At 39.8% G+C, this 17,580-nt stretch overlaps 1 protein-coding gene across 2 annotated transcripts in view; it reads right to left on the reverse strand.

The window, feature by feature from the left end:
- Positions 1-6,600: 6,600 nt before the first annotated feature.
- Positions 6,601-17,580, reverse strand: part of LOC126390909 (uncharacterized) — a 50,327-nt gene continuing 39,347 nt past the window's right edge. For both annotated transcript variants that reach the window (XM_050045417.1, XM_050045416.1), the window contains exons 54-65: positions 17,373-17,458; positions 17,155-17,284; positions 15,073-15,263; positions 14,768-14,858; positions 14,506-14,635; positions 14,238-14,428; positions 11,890-12,051; positions 11,641-11,777; positions 10,355-10,506; positions 10,160-10,254; positions 9,201-9,973; positions 6,601-7,086 (exon numbers count right to left, since the gene is read on the reverse strand). In XM_050045417.1, coding sequence (XP_049901374.1) covers positions 7,083-7,086; positions 9,201-9,973; positions 10,160-10,254; positions 10,355-10,506; positions 11,641-11,777; positions 11,890-12,051; positions 14,238-14,428; positions 14,506-14,635; positions 14,768-14,858; positions 15,073-15,263; positions 17,155-17,284; positions 17,373-17,458 — 2,142 coding nt within the window. In that variant the 3' untranslated portion in view covers positions 6,601-7,082. The remainder of the gene's footprint in view (positions 7,087-9,200; positions 9,974-10,159; positions 10,255-10,354; positions 10,507-11,640; positions 11,778-11,889; positions 12,052-14,237; positions 14,429-14,505; positions 14,636-14,767; positions 14,859-15,072; positions 15,264-17,154; positions 17,285-17,372; positions 17,459-17,580) is intronic.

Raw genomic sequence — 17,580 nt, forward strand, 5'->3', positions numbered from 1 at the left:
AAGTTGAGCCAGTGGCCCACTCATGATAATTACTGTAGTATGTAGTAGTAGTGTAGTGTAGTAAGTATTATTATACTGTAATTCTACACTGTATGCTTACATTTTATAATAATATATTAATAAAATGTATTTGATATAGCACCTTTCACAGAATGAAATTCACAAAGTGCTTCACAAAATACAATAAAACATGCAATCAATGAAACAAAGGCAATAAAACAAATGAAAACAAGGCAACAAAAAGAAAGTAAAACATAGAGCAAATGTAGGCTGCTGAGGCCTCGAACAGAAACATACCAGGGAACAAGCACATGACAATAAAGGGTGGGACAAAGGCCAATTTGTAAAGATGGGTCTTCAGTTGTTTTTCTTTAATTTCATACGAGACCACAGACCATAAACCTAATGGAAGAGAGTTCCATAGTGTTGGAGCCACGACTTCAAAGGAACAATCACCTTTTGTTTTGAGTCTGGAGCAGGGGACAGCTGGTGGGTCCTGCTCTGAAGACCTCAGGGACCGACTGACAATATATGGATGGAGGAGATCACTAATGTATTCAGGTGCCTGACCGTAGAGGGGTCTAGTATAGGTGAGAACAAGTATCTTAAAGTGAAGCCTGAACCTGATGGAAAACCAGTGTAAAGAAACTAAAATGGGAATTTTAGCACTGAACTGATGTGATATTTTGAATTTTAGACCTAAAACCATTGTGCCATGCTTCTATAAACGGAGCACAGAAAGGGCTTCAACTCCTCTTGTGGATTTGGACCGAGCAGCGGGAAAGTTTACAGAAACGGAAATCCATAAAACATGAATATGAGGAGGAGAAGTAAAAAGAACAGGGTATAACATTTACCCCCATTTGGCTCTGTTCCCTATCCCTAGGCTCAGTTTACTCCTCATCAGGGGCAAGGTCAGCCAGGAAACTTTTTGTAGAGTCATATTTTGGTAAATCAAGTGCACTTGTATAGCTCTTTTCTAGTCTTGTGACCACTAAAGGCACAATTTGGGGTTCTTTATATTTGTGGCCACATTTAAATTATTTACATTTCAGGAACCAGTGGGCAGTGCTGAAGAAAAATACCGTACTACTGTGTTCAGTGAAGAGCTACAAGCCTGATTTAATTTGGAGCAGCAGGAGTCATGTGCTGTTAATCTGAGCCTGAATAGAAGGTTATTTGTACATAGTGAGTTTTATATGCTGCAAGTCTCTCGGCCACACAGATGTTTTATATGTTTACCAGATGTTTACACAAAAACTACATACACCTCCACAGTCATTCAGTTATAGTTATAACTGTCACCACATTTATGTAAATCTTGGTGTGTGACCTGAATACCAAAATACACAGACATCATAGCATCTCTCCTACAGGACATGGTGCACAGAGGCAGCTAAGAAGAGGCAAACTCTAACTGATAAACCATAAAACAATGTTAAAGGTTAGATTGTATTTCGGAGACAATCCAGGTGCACGGATCTGGGAAATAGGAAGGGTGTTATAAAGTATTTTCCTTGCTCAGTGGTAACAGGGTTGGGTCAGTGGTCCCATGACTTCTGGGGAAGTAAACAAGGTTGGCAGGGAAGGTGTATCCCACACTGAAAGACAATCCTCTCTGCTGTCAGACTTTCCTCTGCACATACTGTAAGTACTCCTCTTAATTTGAAAAACTTAGTGTACATTTTTAAAACTTATATTATCAGTGTTTATAGGATTTCAGTGGGTGTCTGTTAGTTGTCCTGTTACGTTGTGAACTTGTTTGCATTCCCAAAAAAATACTATATCCGTCTTGATTCTATTGACAAATGCATGTTTATAGAATTTGAATATGAGTGTCGATTTGTAAAAAATTTAGGGGGAAAAAATAAATCTCCGTCCTTTTCCTCCATCCTTCATGCGCAACACATGCGATCAAGTTAAAGAACATTTCAAACAGCTGTAGCAATGAACCAAGAGATTCTTTGATTTACACAGTCTCTCATACGAAGTCCGATATGCTTGGCGACATGTGCTCAATATAGTTTTGCCAAATTCTATAAAATGTATCCAGTTCCAATCTGGAAGAAAAAGTCAACTCCTCCATCACGTATATATCATGTGTTACATCCACCCAGTCCTCGGTCGTAGGTACCTCTGTCTTCAGTCATTTTCTGTTGACAGCTTTTTTTGTAAGACCTATATTTATTTTCCCTAAATATATTACCTCAAATGTAAATGGAAATTTTACCCTCAGGATTTTTGACATACTTTTCTTTAGCTCCATCCAGTACAGGCTGATGGAGGGGCAGCCACAGAAAACATGAAAATGATCTGCTGTATTTGCTCCACATAATCTCCAGCACCTTGCATCTTGATTTTTGAACATTTTTCAATCCATATTCTCTCCAGGATGAGGAGCAAGTTGTTTGCCATTGTTGCCCATTGATCTCCTCCCAATCGTCCACTGACAGCTGGATATTTGCCTCTTTCTCCTACATCTCCTTTATATATATAATGTATTATTTACTGTTACATTTTCCACTCCCCAATTTAATTTTGAAATTAGCTTACAAACTGAACCCGATTCATATGCTGAAATAAAGTTGGCAGTTTTATTATCTAATTTTTATTTATTTTAGTATTTTTTTGTTGTCTTTTTCCTTTTGTTTTCTTCCCATTGTCATGCACGATATCTCAAAAACTTTTTGAGGAAATTTCTTCAAATTTGGCACAAACGTCAGCTTGGACTCAATAATGAACTGCTTAGATTTTAGTGGTCAAAGGTCACTGTGACCTCAAAAAACACGTTTTTGGCCATAACTCAAAAATTCATACACTAATTAGAACAAAGCTTCACACAAATGTCTAACAGGATAAAATGATGAAGTGATGACATTTTTTATCCAGAAGGTCAAAGGTCAACCTCACTGTGACAACATAATGTTTATTTTTTGGCAGTTTTATTATCTCATTTTTATTTATTTTAGTATTTTTCGTTGTCTTTTTTTCCCTTGTTTTCTTTCCATTTTCATGAGCATGATATTTCTAAACTGCTTTGAGGAAATTTCTTCAAATTTGGCACAAACGTTAGCTTGGACTCAATAATGAACTGCTTAGATTTTTGTGGTCAAAGGTCACTGTGACCTCAAAAAACACGTTTTTGGCCATAACTCAAAAATTCATACACTAATTACAATACAGTGTCACACAAATATCTAACAGGATAAAATGATGAAGTGATGATGTCCAAATGGTCAAAGGTCAACCTCACTGTGACATCATAATGTTCTCTTTTTTTGGCAGTTTTATGATCTTATCTTTATTTTAGTATTTGTTTTCTTTTCTTTCTTTCCTGTTCTGTCTGAAATGACTGATGGAAGAGGTGTAGACAGATAGGGATATATAAGTGTAGGTAGATATGGATCTGTAAGTACACAGGAGGACAAATAAGCAAGGATATGCCCATGTAGATGTGAGGGATTGAAGTATAGTATCTAGAAATCAGTGCCCTTTTCTATATGTATATATGTGGGTATATAATAATAAAAAGAGAATTTAAAAAAATTATAGCGATCACACATTTTCCTGTACATAAACAAAATCCACCCTGTTAAAAATACAGCCAAAATTGAATAAATATAATTAGTCCGTCTTTTAGAGTTTTTGTTCAAATGACATTTCTTTTATATTTTAATTATTATGTTGAGACAGACGCAGCCAGTAACCACCAGTTGAATAAGGAGACACATTTGTGATCACCATAAATTATTTACAAATATCATTACATTTAAATCTTGTTTTTATTTCATGGGTTTGTCTCTAGTATGCACATGTTGCAGCCTGTTTATGGACATCTTTGATATGACCAATTTACAGGAACGATGGCAAATGGACAAGTGCCTGTTGGTGAGTTTATACTGTCTGTGATTCAAAGGAGGTCAGTCACAACACAACTCTTGTAGACCAGTGGGTTTATCCTTATCACATTAAGTCGCTCTAACTTCCTGTAACTTCATTGAAAATCTAATTCTATTCACTACTTTCTCCTCACTTTATTTTCCTTCTCCATCCTCATTGTATCTAGTGACAGTCGGCCCGTTGGGAGACAGTCCGGTTCAGGTTGCCTGTCCTAAGTGCAATCAGATGGTTCTCTCCAAGGTGGACTACTCCTCTGGTTTGCTCACCTATCTTTTCTGTGGAGGACTCTTCTTCTGTGGGTAAGAAAGGTTATAAAAACAATACACTTTATAATATTAATAAAGAAGACAAGTCTGCAGCCATGCTAAAGGCCCAGTGAGGCTTTATACCACCATAAAAAACTGCTGTTCTTAGAGCCTTACTAGGGAACAAACATTGTGAGATTTGGCCTGAGGTAGTGTTGGATGTGCGGGTTACATAAAGAAATAGTTTGACATTTTGGGAAACACTTTCCTTTAACAAGAGTTAGAAGATGATATACCACTACTGTGTTTGTGAATTAGCCATTAGCTTAGCATAAAGGCTGATAGCAAGGGGGAAAAGTGAGCTGGGTCCTGGGGAGCAAAATGCTCTCACCATTCCTTGGAAAATAACAAGTGCTTACTGTCGCAGCTGCCAGTCAGTCAGTAGAGATGCTGCGTCCTACAGGGAGATCTGTTGGTCAAGAAATGTTTTGTTTTCAGCTTTAGAGATAGAGTAAGGAGCTCAGACATCTGCAGGGAGCTCGGAGTAGAGCCGCTGCTCCTTCGCGTCAAAAGGGGTCAGTTGAGATGGTTCGGGCTGATCAGGATGCCTCTTGGGTGCCTCCTGTTAGAGGTGTTTCAGGCACGTCCCACTGGTAGGAGGCCCCGGGGCAGACACAGAACACACTGGAGGGATTACATATCTTATCTGGCCTGGGAACACCTCGGGGTCCCCCAGGAGGAGCTGGAAAGCGTTGCTGGGGAGAGGGATGTCTGGGGTGCTTTGCTTGGCCTGCTGCTCCTGTGACTTAGCCCCAGATAAGCGGATGAAAATGATGGATGGATGGATGGATGAAGAATGGAGAAAAGCATTTTAATGTCTCCGAACCAGTTCTTTCCATTTTCATAAACGCGATATCTCAAGAACGCGTTGGAGAAATTTCTTCTTATTTGGCACAAACGTCCACAAGGATTCAACAATGAACTTTTTGGCCACATAATAAGAATTCATACGCTAATTACGACAAAGTTTCACACAAATGTCTAACGGGATAAAATGATGACATTTTCTATCCAGAGGGTCAAAGGTCACCTTCACTGTGACATCATAATGTTCTGAAAAAACACATTCTGGTCATTATTCAACCTAACTCAGAAAAAGAAGGCAAGACATTTGGTCGGATACTGAATGAATGACACTAATCTTGGTTGGGGGGAGGTGTGTGTGTGAAGCATTCATGTTTTCACAGACAAGGATGTAAACTAAGTGCAACTTGACTGGTTCCTGGAGGCATACGACCACAAGGCGGTAATTCGTTTAACTTTGCAGAGAGCCAGATAAGTTTCCCCCGTTTGTCAGTGCTAAGCTAAGCTAAGCTAGTTGCTTCCTGGCTCTAGGTCCAAACTCAGCTCACCTCATCCTGACTCTGTCACTTGCCAAAGTGCTGAACTATTCCTTTATCTCAAAATAGTTACGTCAGCCTCAGCTGTACTTGGGCTGATCTGTGTTTCGATAATGCTAACTGTCATGTAAACATCAGCATGTTAATACAAACTTGTGGAATGCATGAAAACTTTACCCATCCTATGATAAAATAATATGTTTATATCATATTTTGTTTGAGTCCTGACATTAGCTGCTGTCCTCTCCAGTTTTGTCTTAGGTTGCTGTCTCATCCCGTTCTGTGTGGACCGACTGAAAGATGCAAAGCACACCTGTCCCACCTGCAAGACTGAGCTTGGCGTGTATAAACGCTTATAACTGACAGCTGCAACAATAAGTCCATTAACTGACAGCGGATCAACTGAAGAAAATTATCTGGCAATTATTTTGATAATGAAACAATCAATTTAATCTTTTTTTTAGTGAAAAATTTGTTACTTTCATGCTTCTTAAATGTAAGAATTTGATGCTGTACCTTGTCGGGCATGATGGTAAACTGAATTTGAAGACGTCACCTCAGGCTCTGGGAACTTTTTTTCAGACATTTTATCGACAAAATTAATCGAATAATTACAGGAACTAATTGGCAGATTAGTTGATGATGAGAATAATAGTTTGTTGCAGCCCTAACTGACATAGTGTCTGTCCTAAGGTAAAACTTCCAACACATCCTCCAGTACACCAGACAGCAGCTTGCTCCTGAATGAACCACTGTTGAATAAGAAAATGTAATTATACTGAATCTGACCGTAATAAAGGCTGCCACTAACACTGTTATGTGTCTTGTTATTTGCTGGCTTAACAGTTTTACAGACTTAGACTGGAGAAACAGATGGCGGTCACTCAATAAGCGAGACTTTGTAAATATATGTATATTCACGGTCATTTTGTAACTACATTTTTAGATGGGTTTACTACACAGATGAAATGACGTGACCCTCTGTAACAACTTTTTCCCTTGAATAACTTGAACAAACTGTGACCAAGCAAGTGACGAGCTTCTGTGATTGTTAATCATGTACAATATGCATTTATTATTAATCTCATTCAGCTTCAGGCATGTAATTAATTTTCAGGGTAGGCCTGCCTAAAATAAGTGCTACCTCAAAGTAACACAGGATTACAGCTACACAAATACAGCAGAAACTGTCACCTTCATTTTTTTGTTAAACCTTTTTATCAAAGAAAAAAAACACAAAATCAAGTAAATATATGAGTCTAAAATAAAGTATGAAAAAGTTTCAGAGCAAACATACACACTACAGAAGAATCAGTTTAAAAGAATACATTATTTTAAATCTGCTATATTGTTATTGCACATTAAACATTTTCTTCGTAGTAAGCAATGCAACGTAGCATGTAGCTACAGTATTTCCTTCTGTGATATATATTCATCAGTTACAATAATCAGCCACACGTTTCTTCATACAAGAGAAGTGATGAGGAGCGTGAGGAGAGCGAGGAAGGAGAGGCCAGCGTCTGCTTGGATGCCATTGTTACCTGAAACAGAGACGTAAACCCACATTAGACATCAGTGAAGCGCTAATAATAAATCCAAATACCAACATATATTCATCTAATGTTCAACTAAGATCAGCAATTAGTGTCACTGAAGCTCCTACATTAAAGTATTTTCCACTTTATTAGGAAAATTAGCCCTCAGTCTATCAGCACCCTAACTGACCATTTGCTAAGCTCCACCTCCTCCTCCTGTGTCTATGCCTGTCAAACTCTCTTCTTTTAATGTTTCTTTAAATAACATTTGCAGATTTACGACTCCACATTTTAAGCAATTTTGGAAAAAGGAGTCCTTGATTTCAGACACAGGAAAAGCACGCTTCATGACTGGATGGCTGAAATGACAAGCTAGCTGTAGCTAGACAGCTAATTACAGTAACGTTAGCTTCATGAGTTCTTTAAAAACACTGGGTCTCATTCATGACACGAACAAATTTGTGTGTAAACTGTTTGCAGAAGGAAATTTATGTGTATTTCGGCATTCATCAGTGTATCAGTAGCTCCGATCTTCTTGTAGGCACTAACAAAATCTACACCTGCTTCTGCTTCTGCCTGCTCGTAGTGCTTGTGTAAATAAGACATTGCACATAAATGTTGCTTGTCATTAGAAATTACAGTTTCATATGCTACTGTTATGATCACAATACGCAGATGCCTTTGAAACAAGTAAGTTAAACATGACAAAAGATTCGAAATGTAACATTTATTTAAATTAGTTGGCATTTAGCAGATTTTTTGAGCTTCAGATTAGGGTTCTTAAAAATGTGAACGAGTTATTTAAATCAACTTTAATACAAAACTGGAAAACGCTGTTCTCTGAATAAATAAAATAACAAACCAACACGCTCCTCCTCTGCCCTCTTTACGCACCGCAGCCCCAAACTGCATGTCATTTTTGTTTAATTTAAGCTGGTGAATCTGAATCTGGCAGAGAGTTGGAGTGAGACGGTGTGGTTTTACGCCTGTCGGTGGATTATTGCCGACATTAGACTGCCTGTATTAAGATGTTTAAATGGTGGTTTAATTTCACAACAGTGACAAACATGCTGAGGCTCGGGGCAAACTGACAGAGAGGTCTCTCCGATGATGTAAGCAACGCGCTCGTCTGCAGCAAAGAGCTGTGACTGGGAAGAGCCTCCTGTAGCTGTTGTGTTTTTTGTGTGTACTTGTGCGTTCTTTTCTCACACCTAGTTTCATATCGAGCTATTTTCGTTTAACTTTTTGGACAGTTTTGGAGAGTTAACGGCACCCAATACCTCTTTCCAAGCCTTCACCTACAAGAACTTAAGTCTCAGCGTCTGACAAGTTTTTCTTTTTCTCTCTCCCTCTTTCTTTGTTTGCTCCATGTTTTCAGGTCGACAGGATGCACCTATCCATTCATGGGTGGGGATGTATGCTAATTGCTGACCAGCAGGAGCATGCTGTCAATTTACGATTGATTGGCATTCATGAACATGCACACGTGCCTATGATCAAATACGAGTATTCCGTGGCATTCATTAATCCGGAGTAGGTTTTCAGGGCCAAGGTATTTTATATGCAAATTTACTCACAGATTTACTAACATGTCATGAATGAGACCTGTGTCCAGCTGAGTTAAGTGTTAAACATTTAGCTGACTTGATTAAAACACAGTCCCAGGCAATAAGGAACCGTTCTTTGTTTATCAGAGGAAGGGGATAGCTGGAGTGTGACTTTGTTTACCCTCCCTGAAGCTACAAATTTTATTCCCTGAGCCTCCCTGAGTCACTGGGGGACACACAGGGTATTTGAGCCAATGCAAGAGAAAACAGCACAGGAGTTTTATCTCCGAAACAAACAGCTACTTTCTTCAGCAAAATGCAAACCCTCCTTACAAATCACATCATCATCACACAAACTGTATATACACTTAGCGGACAGCTGATGACAACATCACAGCCACCCGTCCTATCACACAAAACCAACAAAATGTAATAAGCCGACACATCACGCACACTCCCACACCCACACAGCCGGCACTGGCAACATGTGCATGATGACAGTTTTCCCAATTAAACCACACACAACAGTGGCAGCATCAGCTATCCAGATATAGCGAACTTCTCAGTACTCACCTGAAGTGGTGTTTGTTGTTGAGGGGTTGGGGGCAGCAGGGCTGGCAGTGGTTGGAGAGCTGGTAGTAGTCATGGAGTTGGAGGTGGTTGGGGAGGCAGTAGTGGTCACAGAGTTGGGGGTGGTTGCAGAGCCAGCGGTGGTGGTCACAGAGTTGGGGGTGGTTGCAGAGCCAGCGGCGGTGGTCACAGAGTTGGGGGTGGTTGCAGAGCCAGCGGCGGTGGTCACAGAGTTGGGGGTGGTTCCAGAGCCGGCGGCGGTGGTCACAGAGTTGCGGGTGGTTCCAGAGCCGGCGGCGGTGGTCACAGAGTTGCGGGTGGTTCCAGAGCCAGCGGCGGTGGTCACAGAGTTGCGGGTGGTTCCAGAGCGAGCCAGCGGCGGTGGTCACAGAGTTGCGGGTGGTTCCAGAGCCGGCGGCGGTGGTCACAGAGTTGGGGGTGGTTCCAGAGCCGGCGGTGGTGGTCACAGAGTTGGGGGTGGTTCCAGAGCCGGCGGCGGTGGTCACAGAGTTGGGGGTGGTTGCAGAGCCAGCGGCGGTGGTCACAGAGTTGGGGGTGGTTGCAGAGCCAGCGGCGGTGGTCACAGAGTTGGGGGTGGTCACAGAGGAGGGTGTTGAGCCAGCACTGCCCCCCCCTGTAATCCCCACTCCCAGTCTGTCAAGGTCGCTCTGTAGCTGTCTGCTGGTCCAGGTCTGTATCACAGTTTGGTTTTCATAGGACTTTAAATCTGGCAGGTTGGTGCCAAGAAGATCTCGAACTTCATCAACAGTCAGGGTCTGCGGTGAACAGAGCAGAGAAATGTTATATTAACATGCAAATAAACACACACTTAGCATGCAGGCCAAGTTTAGCAACTGCTGAACTTTACAAGTAGCCTGCTTCAGTCCTCTGAGGCATTGCTGCCCACTAAAATACAGTCACACACACACACACACACACACACACACACACACACCACTAACCAGTAAAACGTTCTCAATGAGACTGGTAAAGGTAGCCATGTCCATGCTGATATTGGAGGCTGCCAAATTTTGGACATACGCTAAGTCTGCGCCACCTGCAGGCCAGGAAAGAAATGAACAGCATCAACACTTTTTGTTCACATGATGTTTTCCTGCATGCAGTATGGACGTGCGAGTGTGGGTCTGTTTGCCTACCAAGGTAAGGTTGTATGAGCTGGTAAGTGGAGACAGGAACAAGGGCAGTTGAGCGGGAGCGGGTGTCTGTGGGAAATGCTTGTTTGGCGATCTCGAACAGTGCTTTCTTTTTCTCCTCGGTGCAGTTAGACACTGTCAGGGCGTCAGCTTCTCTGCAGGAGACACAAACACACCGAGTGAGAGACGAGAAGTGGGCAGGTCCAAAAAACCTTTGGTGGGCACAGTAGGTGCTGCATGCCAAAAAAACCAATAGAACATACAAGTGCCCACACACTGGAACTCCCTTAATATTTTATTAAACTTTAAGTACCATTATTATGATTTAAGTACATTCATATGTGTCAGATTATCCCTACTATACGTCAAAACTGGAAGTTGAAGGTCTGATTGTGAGTGATTTTCTATTGTTTTCTCTAAGAGACAAGAAAACTGCACACTCAACCCAGCAGGTGAAAAGTTTACTTTTTGAAAATCACAAGTTATTTTTGACTGAAAAGCTTCAATTTTATCGGGATTTTTTAAATTTAATAAATTCTTAACTGTGTTAAAGAATATCTGCTACCAATTTTTCCTTTATATTCTTTTTTCCTTTGTTTACTGGGTTTTTAGTCTGATCTTGAAACGATTAACTTTAACTTGAACAGCAAATAAATGCAATATGATTTTATTAGTTTGGTTTAGTTTAGTTCTCTACTTTGTTGTAAGCAAACTATTTTTTTCTTTTTTGGGAGAGAGTGGTTTTTTTTTTTAAACAAGGTATTTTTAGTGATAATTCAATAAGATGCACAGCGCATCAAAAAACAAACACAGAACCAACCAAGAAAACAACCCCACCCACCAACACAGAAACAGAGAAAGTCAAACCAGCAAAAGGAAATAAAAGACAAAAATGAAAAATAAATAAATAATTAAATTAATGAAAAAGAATTTTAAATATATATATATATACACATAATTATAATTTAAAAATATATCTACACTTATAATACATAAAAAATAATAAAAAATAAACAAATAAACAAAAATAAATTAAAAAAAAGGACGACAAATTAATTAACTCGTGTGACATAAGCAGGGGAGTATTACATGTTTCATTACAATTTTTCAGCTTCCATATTTGCTACAAAAGTTAAAAATGGATGCAATGCAATTGATCCTTTAATGAAACAATTGATTTTCTTCAATTGTAAATAATAAATAATGTGCTTAATCCAAAAAGAGAGTTTTTTACCAACTAATACCAGCGTAACAATCATCCAAACACACACACAGTCCTGACTTCTTACTTGAGGCTTTCTGGGGAGATGGTATTCAAAACGTTGGTGTCCAGGGAGCACAGGTTGGTTCCTCCGATTGCATTGAGCTCAGCTTTGCCCAGTGTGTTTCCTTCGTTGCTCAGATACTTTGTGATGACGGCCGCAGCCTGGATGAAGAGAAGAATCATTCATTCATGAGAGCACACAAGCATACGTGTGTACACACACACACACACACACACACACACACACACCACACTCTTTTGCTTGTTTGCTTACCAGGGTCGGGTCCCACTCTCCGTTAGACGAGTCCATCAACGCAGAGAGTGTGTCGATCTGAGTGATAGTCCACGTGTTGATGTCATCAGTGGTAGCCACACGGGATGCTGGGCCTAAAAGTTGAACCTGATCCTCTGGGATGACAGAGCTGGCAGCATAAGCCTAAAAGTGTGTGTGAGTCATAGTCAAGTCATTTTTTAAAGTTCTCTGTGGAGTTTTAACTTCAAATAGACAAAGAAAGTAAAGAGAAAAACGGAGCGTTTGCACTGATATATTTCCCTCAAATGATTTTCTCCCAGATTTTTGTATATCGATCTTTAAATATGATTTTGTCAGTTTTGTAATTATATTCATATCATTAAATGTAGTTCCCGAGCCTCTGAATTTTTGTATTATTGTATTATTATTGAAACCTAAAGAGAAGAAAATATAAGTTGAGTGCTGTTCATCTCAGAATAGAAAACAGCGCTGCATCCTGCTACACAAATTTGCATTGTTGTTGTTGAGAAGCTATTTAAACTTCTGTTGGTGGTGGTGGTGGTGGTGGTTACACAAATAACACTTGCACCAAGCTCTTCTTGTAAGCTTAAGTGTTGCTGTCGTTACTTCCAGATCCTGGGTCTTCAACAAGGCCCCTGGGCTGCCAATTAATTGTTCGATAACCTCATTTAAGTCTTAATTTAAGTTCTTTTTCCCCCTACAGCACTCAACATTAATGACTGGCTAACTGTTACTCATTAATCCAGCCATGAAGCCAGGTAACGTTAAATCACTGTGTGGCACTTATTAATGATGGCAAGGTGAACCAGTTAGCTAACAAATTATATTATTATTCAGAGTATACAGACGTTCCTGTGAGCCACAGTTAGTTGTTTTATTACTTTTCAAAGGTTTCTGACACACCGTCCACCTCAGAAACCACCAGCTAGATTATTACTGCTGCATTCACTAGGAATTTTGAACTGCCAAAAAGCCTGTGCATTATGGGTAAAGTTAATCCACACCTTCCAGGCAATCAGAATCCAGAGTTCTCAGTGGCCATGGTGTATAGTGCTCTAGGGATGACAGTTTTCATTTGGCCGGCACGGAATTTAGCATCACACTGGTTAACTCGTCAAAAAGCCTATGGTGAAGTTTCCATTGGATTTTGGATTATTGCAGAAAATAAGCTCTGTGACGAACAAACGTTTATGATACTTACATGTTTTGTTCAGCAAGATAACCTTCACAAATGATCACCATTTTCATGATTTTTACAGCCTAAAAGCAATCGCCAGAAGTCAAAAGCTAACATTTGGCTACAAAACAACTACACTACGGTTGAATGACCTAACGTCACCACCATAACAAGACTGTAACGCCGTGTTTGGCGCAGCATGGCGTGATGACACTCTGTAGTCTCATTTAGCCACTTGCTATCAATTCCTCTTTTTAAGACACAGAAGCTTCAAAGTTCACAAGTGGGATATTTACTGATTTTATGTCATAGAACAAAACATAAGTCTATTAAGCTTATGTTAACCACAAACATTACTTTAGGCATCTAACCAAAAACCTATTCAAAAAACCCAATGACTCTGAGATGAGGGAACTGTGAGTGGTAAACTCATTTCCAGGTTTTGGGACTCATTCCTGGCACATTCTATAATATGTATATAACACCAAACTTAACTATTATTTATAACCAGTTTCAGCTCTACACGTGACTTGGCTTTACAGGTGTCATCATTGTTTTTGCATTTTTATCAGACTGTAATTGTGATCTCTATCTGTATAGCACTGTAGGAAAAATATGTTCTTTTGCCCTATTAATAAAATGAATAAAAATTACCAGCACAAACAATCCTGAACTTTTATTGCTGGGCTTAAAGGGGAACTATTCCCATTTTTAAAATTCAAAGATGTTGTTCCTACAGTCTAAGGCAGTCAAAACATATTAGCAAAGATAAACAACTCTAAAAACTAGACTGCAAAAAATCTGGAGCTGAAAGATGGTATAGATGACACTGACAGCAGCCAGGAGATTGTTCTACATATTTGGGTACATTTTCTGTTTCAGAGCTGAGAACACAATTTAAAGCTAATTTGGGTGTAAAAAAGAAAACAAATATTCTGTTGGTCCAAGACATCAGCCGCCCATTCATTGTATACGAAGCAGCTCCAGAATTTATACTTGATGACATTACAAGTTTGAGACTGGTTTCTGGCTTTGATAGAGAGTAGCTGATTTTCACAAATACTGAATTAACTTTCCTAGGCCACAGAAATAAAATACTGTAATTCTTAATTTAGGTGGTGTTCCCTTTTTAAATTAATTTATAAACCAATCACATCCTCCTGTCACCCACCTCTCGCAACTTGCTGAGAACAATCTGGAGGTATTCTTCCTGGTCCACCTTTTGGGTGATGGCATCCAAGTTGTCTTTAACGGTTGAGGCGCTGAGGCAGCAGTTGAACTGGGTTATGTCATCATAGTCGAAAGGGAACGTTTCATCGCTGATGGTCACCTGGGTGATTATTCCTACAGTGCACTCCTTTTCTAAAACACAAGGAAACAAAACAGTTAAAATAGTAAATTCATAAATAGTAAATAGCAAATAATGGAGGGAGACTCACCGATGGATCGCTTTGACTTCTTTCTAATGGACTTTCTTATTTGTCTCTTCAGATTCCTCTTCTTCTGTCTGCTCACTCCTTGGCTCCTAAGAACTCTGAGGAAATACCTCAAGAATCTCCGCTTTGTTCTCTGCTCGCAAAACACAAAACCAAACATCACCGATCTCAATCCAGCACCAAACGGGTGATGTAATGCCACAGACAAAAGGAAATGCAGTCACCTTTTCTGCTACACGCATTTATTCATATGTTTGTTACTCACTTTTTCAAAGTTATCATAGAAGCTCGAAGTCAAATACAGCGGTAACATCCCAAGGTCCTTCAGTGTATTTTCGTCCCATGTTGACGGAGCTCTGATTATTTAAAAATAAAGGGCATAGAAAGAGGGTATCAAACTGACATTCAGATTTATGTTTTAGTTTTTTTGTAAAGACACAGAAGAAAATAGGGGGATTTTTAAAGCTGCTGGTAAAAAATAAATCTGCTGATACTATAGAGACACAATAAAGAGGTTTAATGATGTTCTAAAAAAAACTGAAACTAGATGTATTGCTGCTGTTGTCGTACCCGTACTGTGTTGTCCCGCTCTGCAGCAGAGCTTCAGCAGCTGCTGCTTGAGCACTGGTGAGATCCTGGCAGTTTTTGAATTTTTCCAGAATGGATGGGTCAGAGTTCTCGATGTAGGACGAATCCAAAGTGCAGCACATGTTTCCCAGGACTGATACATTATCCTCAGTCAAACTCGTGGTCGTTATGCCCTTAGAAAATAAAGAGATTAAGATTAGAAATTAATTACAGATTGGAGTATTTTTTTTAAAGATATTTTTTGGGGCATTTTTGCCTTTAATTGATAGGAAAGCCAAGCGTGAAGGGGAGAGAGAGAGAGGGAATGACATGCAGCAAAGAAGGGGAGAGAGAGAGAGGGAATGACATGCAGCAAAGGGCCACAGGCTGGAGTCGAACCTGGGCCACTGCAGCAACAGGCTTGTACATGGGGCGCCTGCTCTATCCACTAAGCCACCAACACCCCACAGATTGGAATATTAAAAGAACAGATGTGCAAAGCACCTGAATTTAGATTTACATTAAGACTGATGACACTCAAAGTTGTGCTTTTACACTGTAATGTGCACTCTGATATTTTATCTTTTTTTTTTTATAATAGTTTAAAATGGTCAGGGTACAATCTAAATCAGGGGTTCAGTCTTAATCCAACATATCAATAGAATAATAATGTCTTAAAAAGTGCCTTTCTGAAGTGCCTTGGATCAGGCACCTCGTGTATGAAATCCTGGACTAATTCAGGAGTCATCAGATTGGAGCACAAAAACCGAAAATAAAATCAGATATTTAAAAGTCAGTGAAATGATCCCAACAACATTTTCTTTGTATGTGAAAAAACTGTCTTGGAGACTGATTTCTTTACCAAAATTATTAACTTGACTTCAGTGGTGCTCTTGTTGATGCTCTTTAGTCTTCACTGAAATTATACCTAAATGATCCATGTGTTTCCAGTGACAGACAACATAAATCAAAAGTAAACTGGCCGCCTTTGAGGTTTAATTTAAACCTTTATTTAGTCCCAGAGTAACACTAAAGGTTCTGTATGTGACATTCAGAGCAATAACACAGCAGCAAACCACTGTTTATTATGTAAAGATAAAGTGGAGCAATGGCATCCTGAGGAGAGAACTAAGCCACGCTCGATCTGTGTGTGTTGTAATCAGAGCGTCTCTGTGGTTTGTTGTGTGGTAAGCCAGTCCTGCCGGGTGTAGGTTTTGTTTCAAAATTGAAACAGAAAGGTTAAGGGGTTTAGGCGTCTTCCGCCAGGAAATGTTGAGCATCAAACACTTTATTTCCTACATCCTGGTGAATTTTTGTGCACCAAATTTGTGCCTTTTCTGTACAGCCAAATGTTAACTCGAACAGAAAGTCATTAGTCCTCAAGATTTCATTGGTCACTTGGTTGCAGAAAAAAAAGAAGAAAAGCGAGCGTGAACTTCTATTAGGAGCTGCACCTTGTCAAAATAAATCAAATCCTATATGACTGGACTGTGGGAATTTAATTTGAAAGGACAGACACAGGAGGAGGCCACACTCAGCAGTCAGACAAGAGTCACGTTAAAAAAACAATTACAGCTGACAGATAAATACAGAAAAGCTGATCATTTTAGTGCAGGGTCACTCAAGCTTTACATCTGGCCCACAGACGATAGGCCTACACAATTACAAACATCCCCCTTTAAATCTACGCCTAGCCACTGGCTAGCTCAACTCATACATACGGCTGTTACCGCTGATATGGAGAGAGCATTGTCGCTGAGGTGTAGGGCCCACCCTGGTTCTTCTTTTGTTAAAAAAGTTAGCTTTGTCAGCATTGTTGCCATTGTTTAGCACTGTTTATGGAGTAAGCACCATTAGCTGCTAGCTGCTGGCTCAGTCACCTCCATGTTGACAGGCGTATGAAGACAACTCATAAGCTCTGAATTTCACATACAGTCCATTTAAACTTCCTTCAGGAAATTTGTTCAGTTTATTCAACATCATTTGATTTCTGAGAGAGCCAGTTTAAATTTAGTTTACTTGTCTCTTTCAGCATAGAATGTGGGAGCACAAGATGTTTGTGTTGTTCGTTCTTTTGGGACTCACCAGGCAACTCCGTGCATTAGTAAACAGATTAACCCGTATGTAGCTGAGATCAGAGGAGAAAACAGAGAAGTCTGCTTCTGCCAGCTGTTGAAAATAGGACCTGCAGTTGGCCTGTGGCACCAGAGAGTAACTGTAAAGACACAGAGAGACAGTAACTAACACACACTGATCTGACATTATTACAACAAAATCTGTTTCTATCTTTAGCCCAAACTCACTCATAGTACAGCAGCATATCGTGAGGATAGAGGTTGAAGTTGATGGCATCTGGGTCTCCTTTAATGTAGTTGAACATGCAGGTCAACTGTTGGTGAGAAGCTGTTATAAATTCTGTGTATAGTATCTCCTTTGTACTGTAGTTTCACTAAGCCGTGATTTTTAGGTGGAAAGATGTGGAGGTGAAGAACCAAATGTTGAAGCTACAAC

This window comes from Epinephelus moara, chromosome 5 (assembly GCF_006386435.1).
Source record: "Epinephelus moara isolate mb chromosome 5, YSFRI_EMoa_1.0, whole genome shotgun sequence".
In the NCBI taxonomy this organism is placed as follows: Eukaryota; Metazoa; Chordata; class Actinopteri; order Perciformes; family Serranidae; genus Epinephelus; species Epinephelus moara.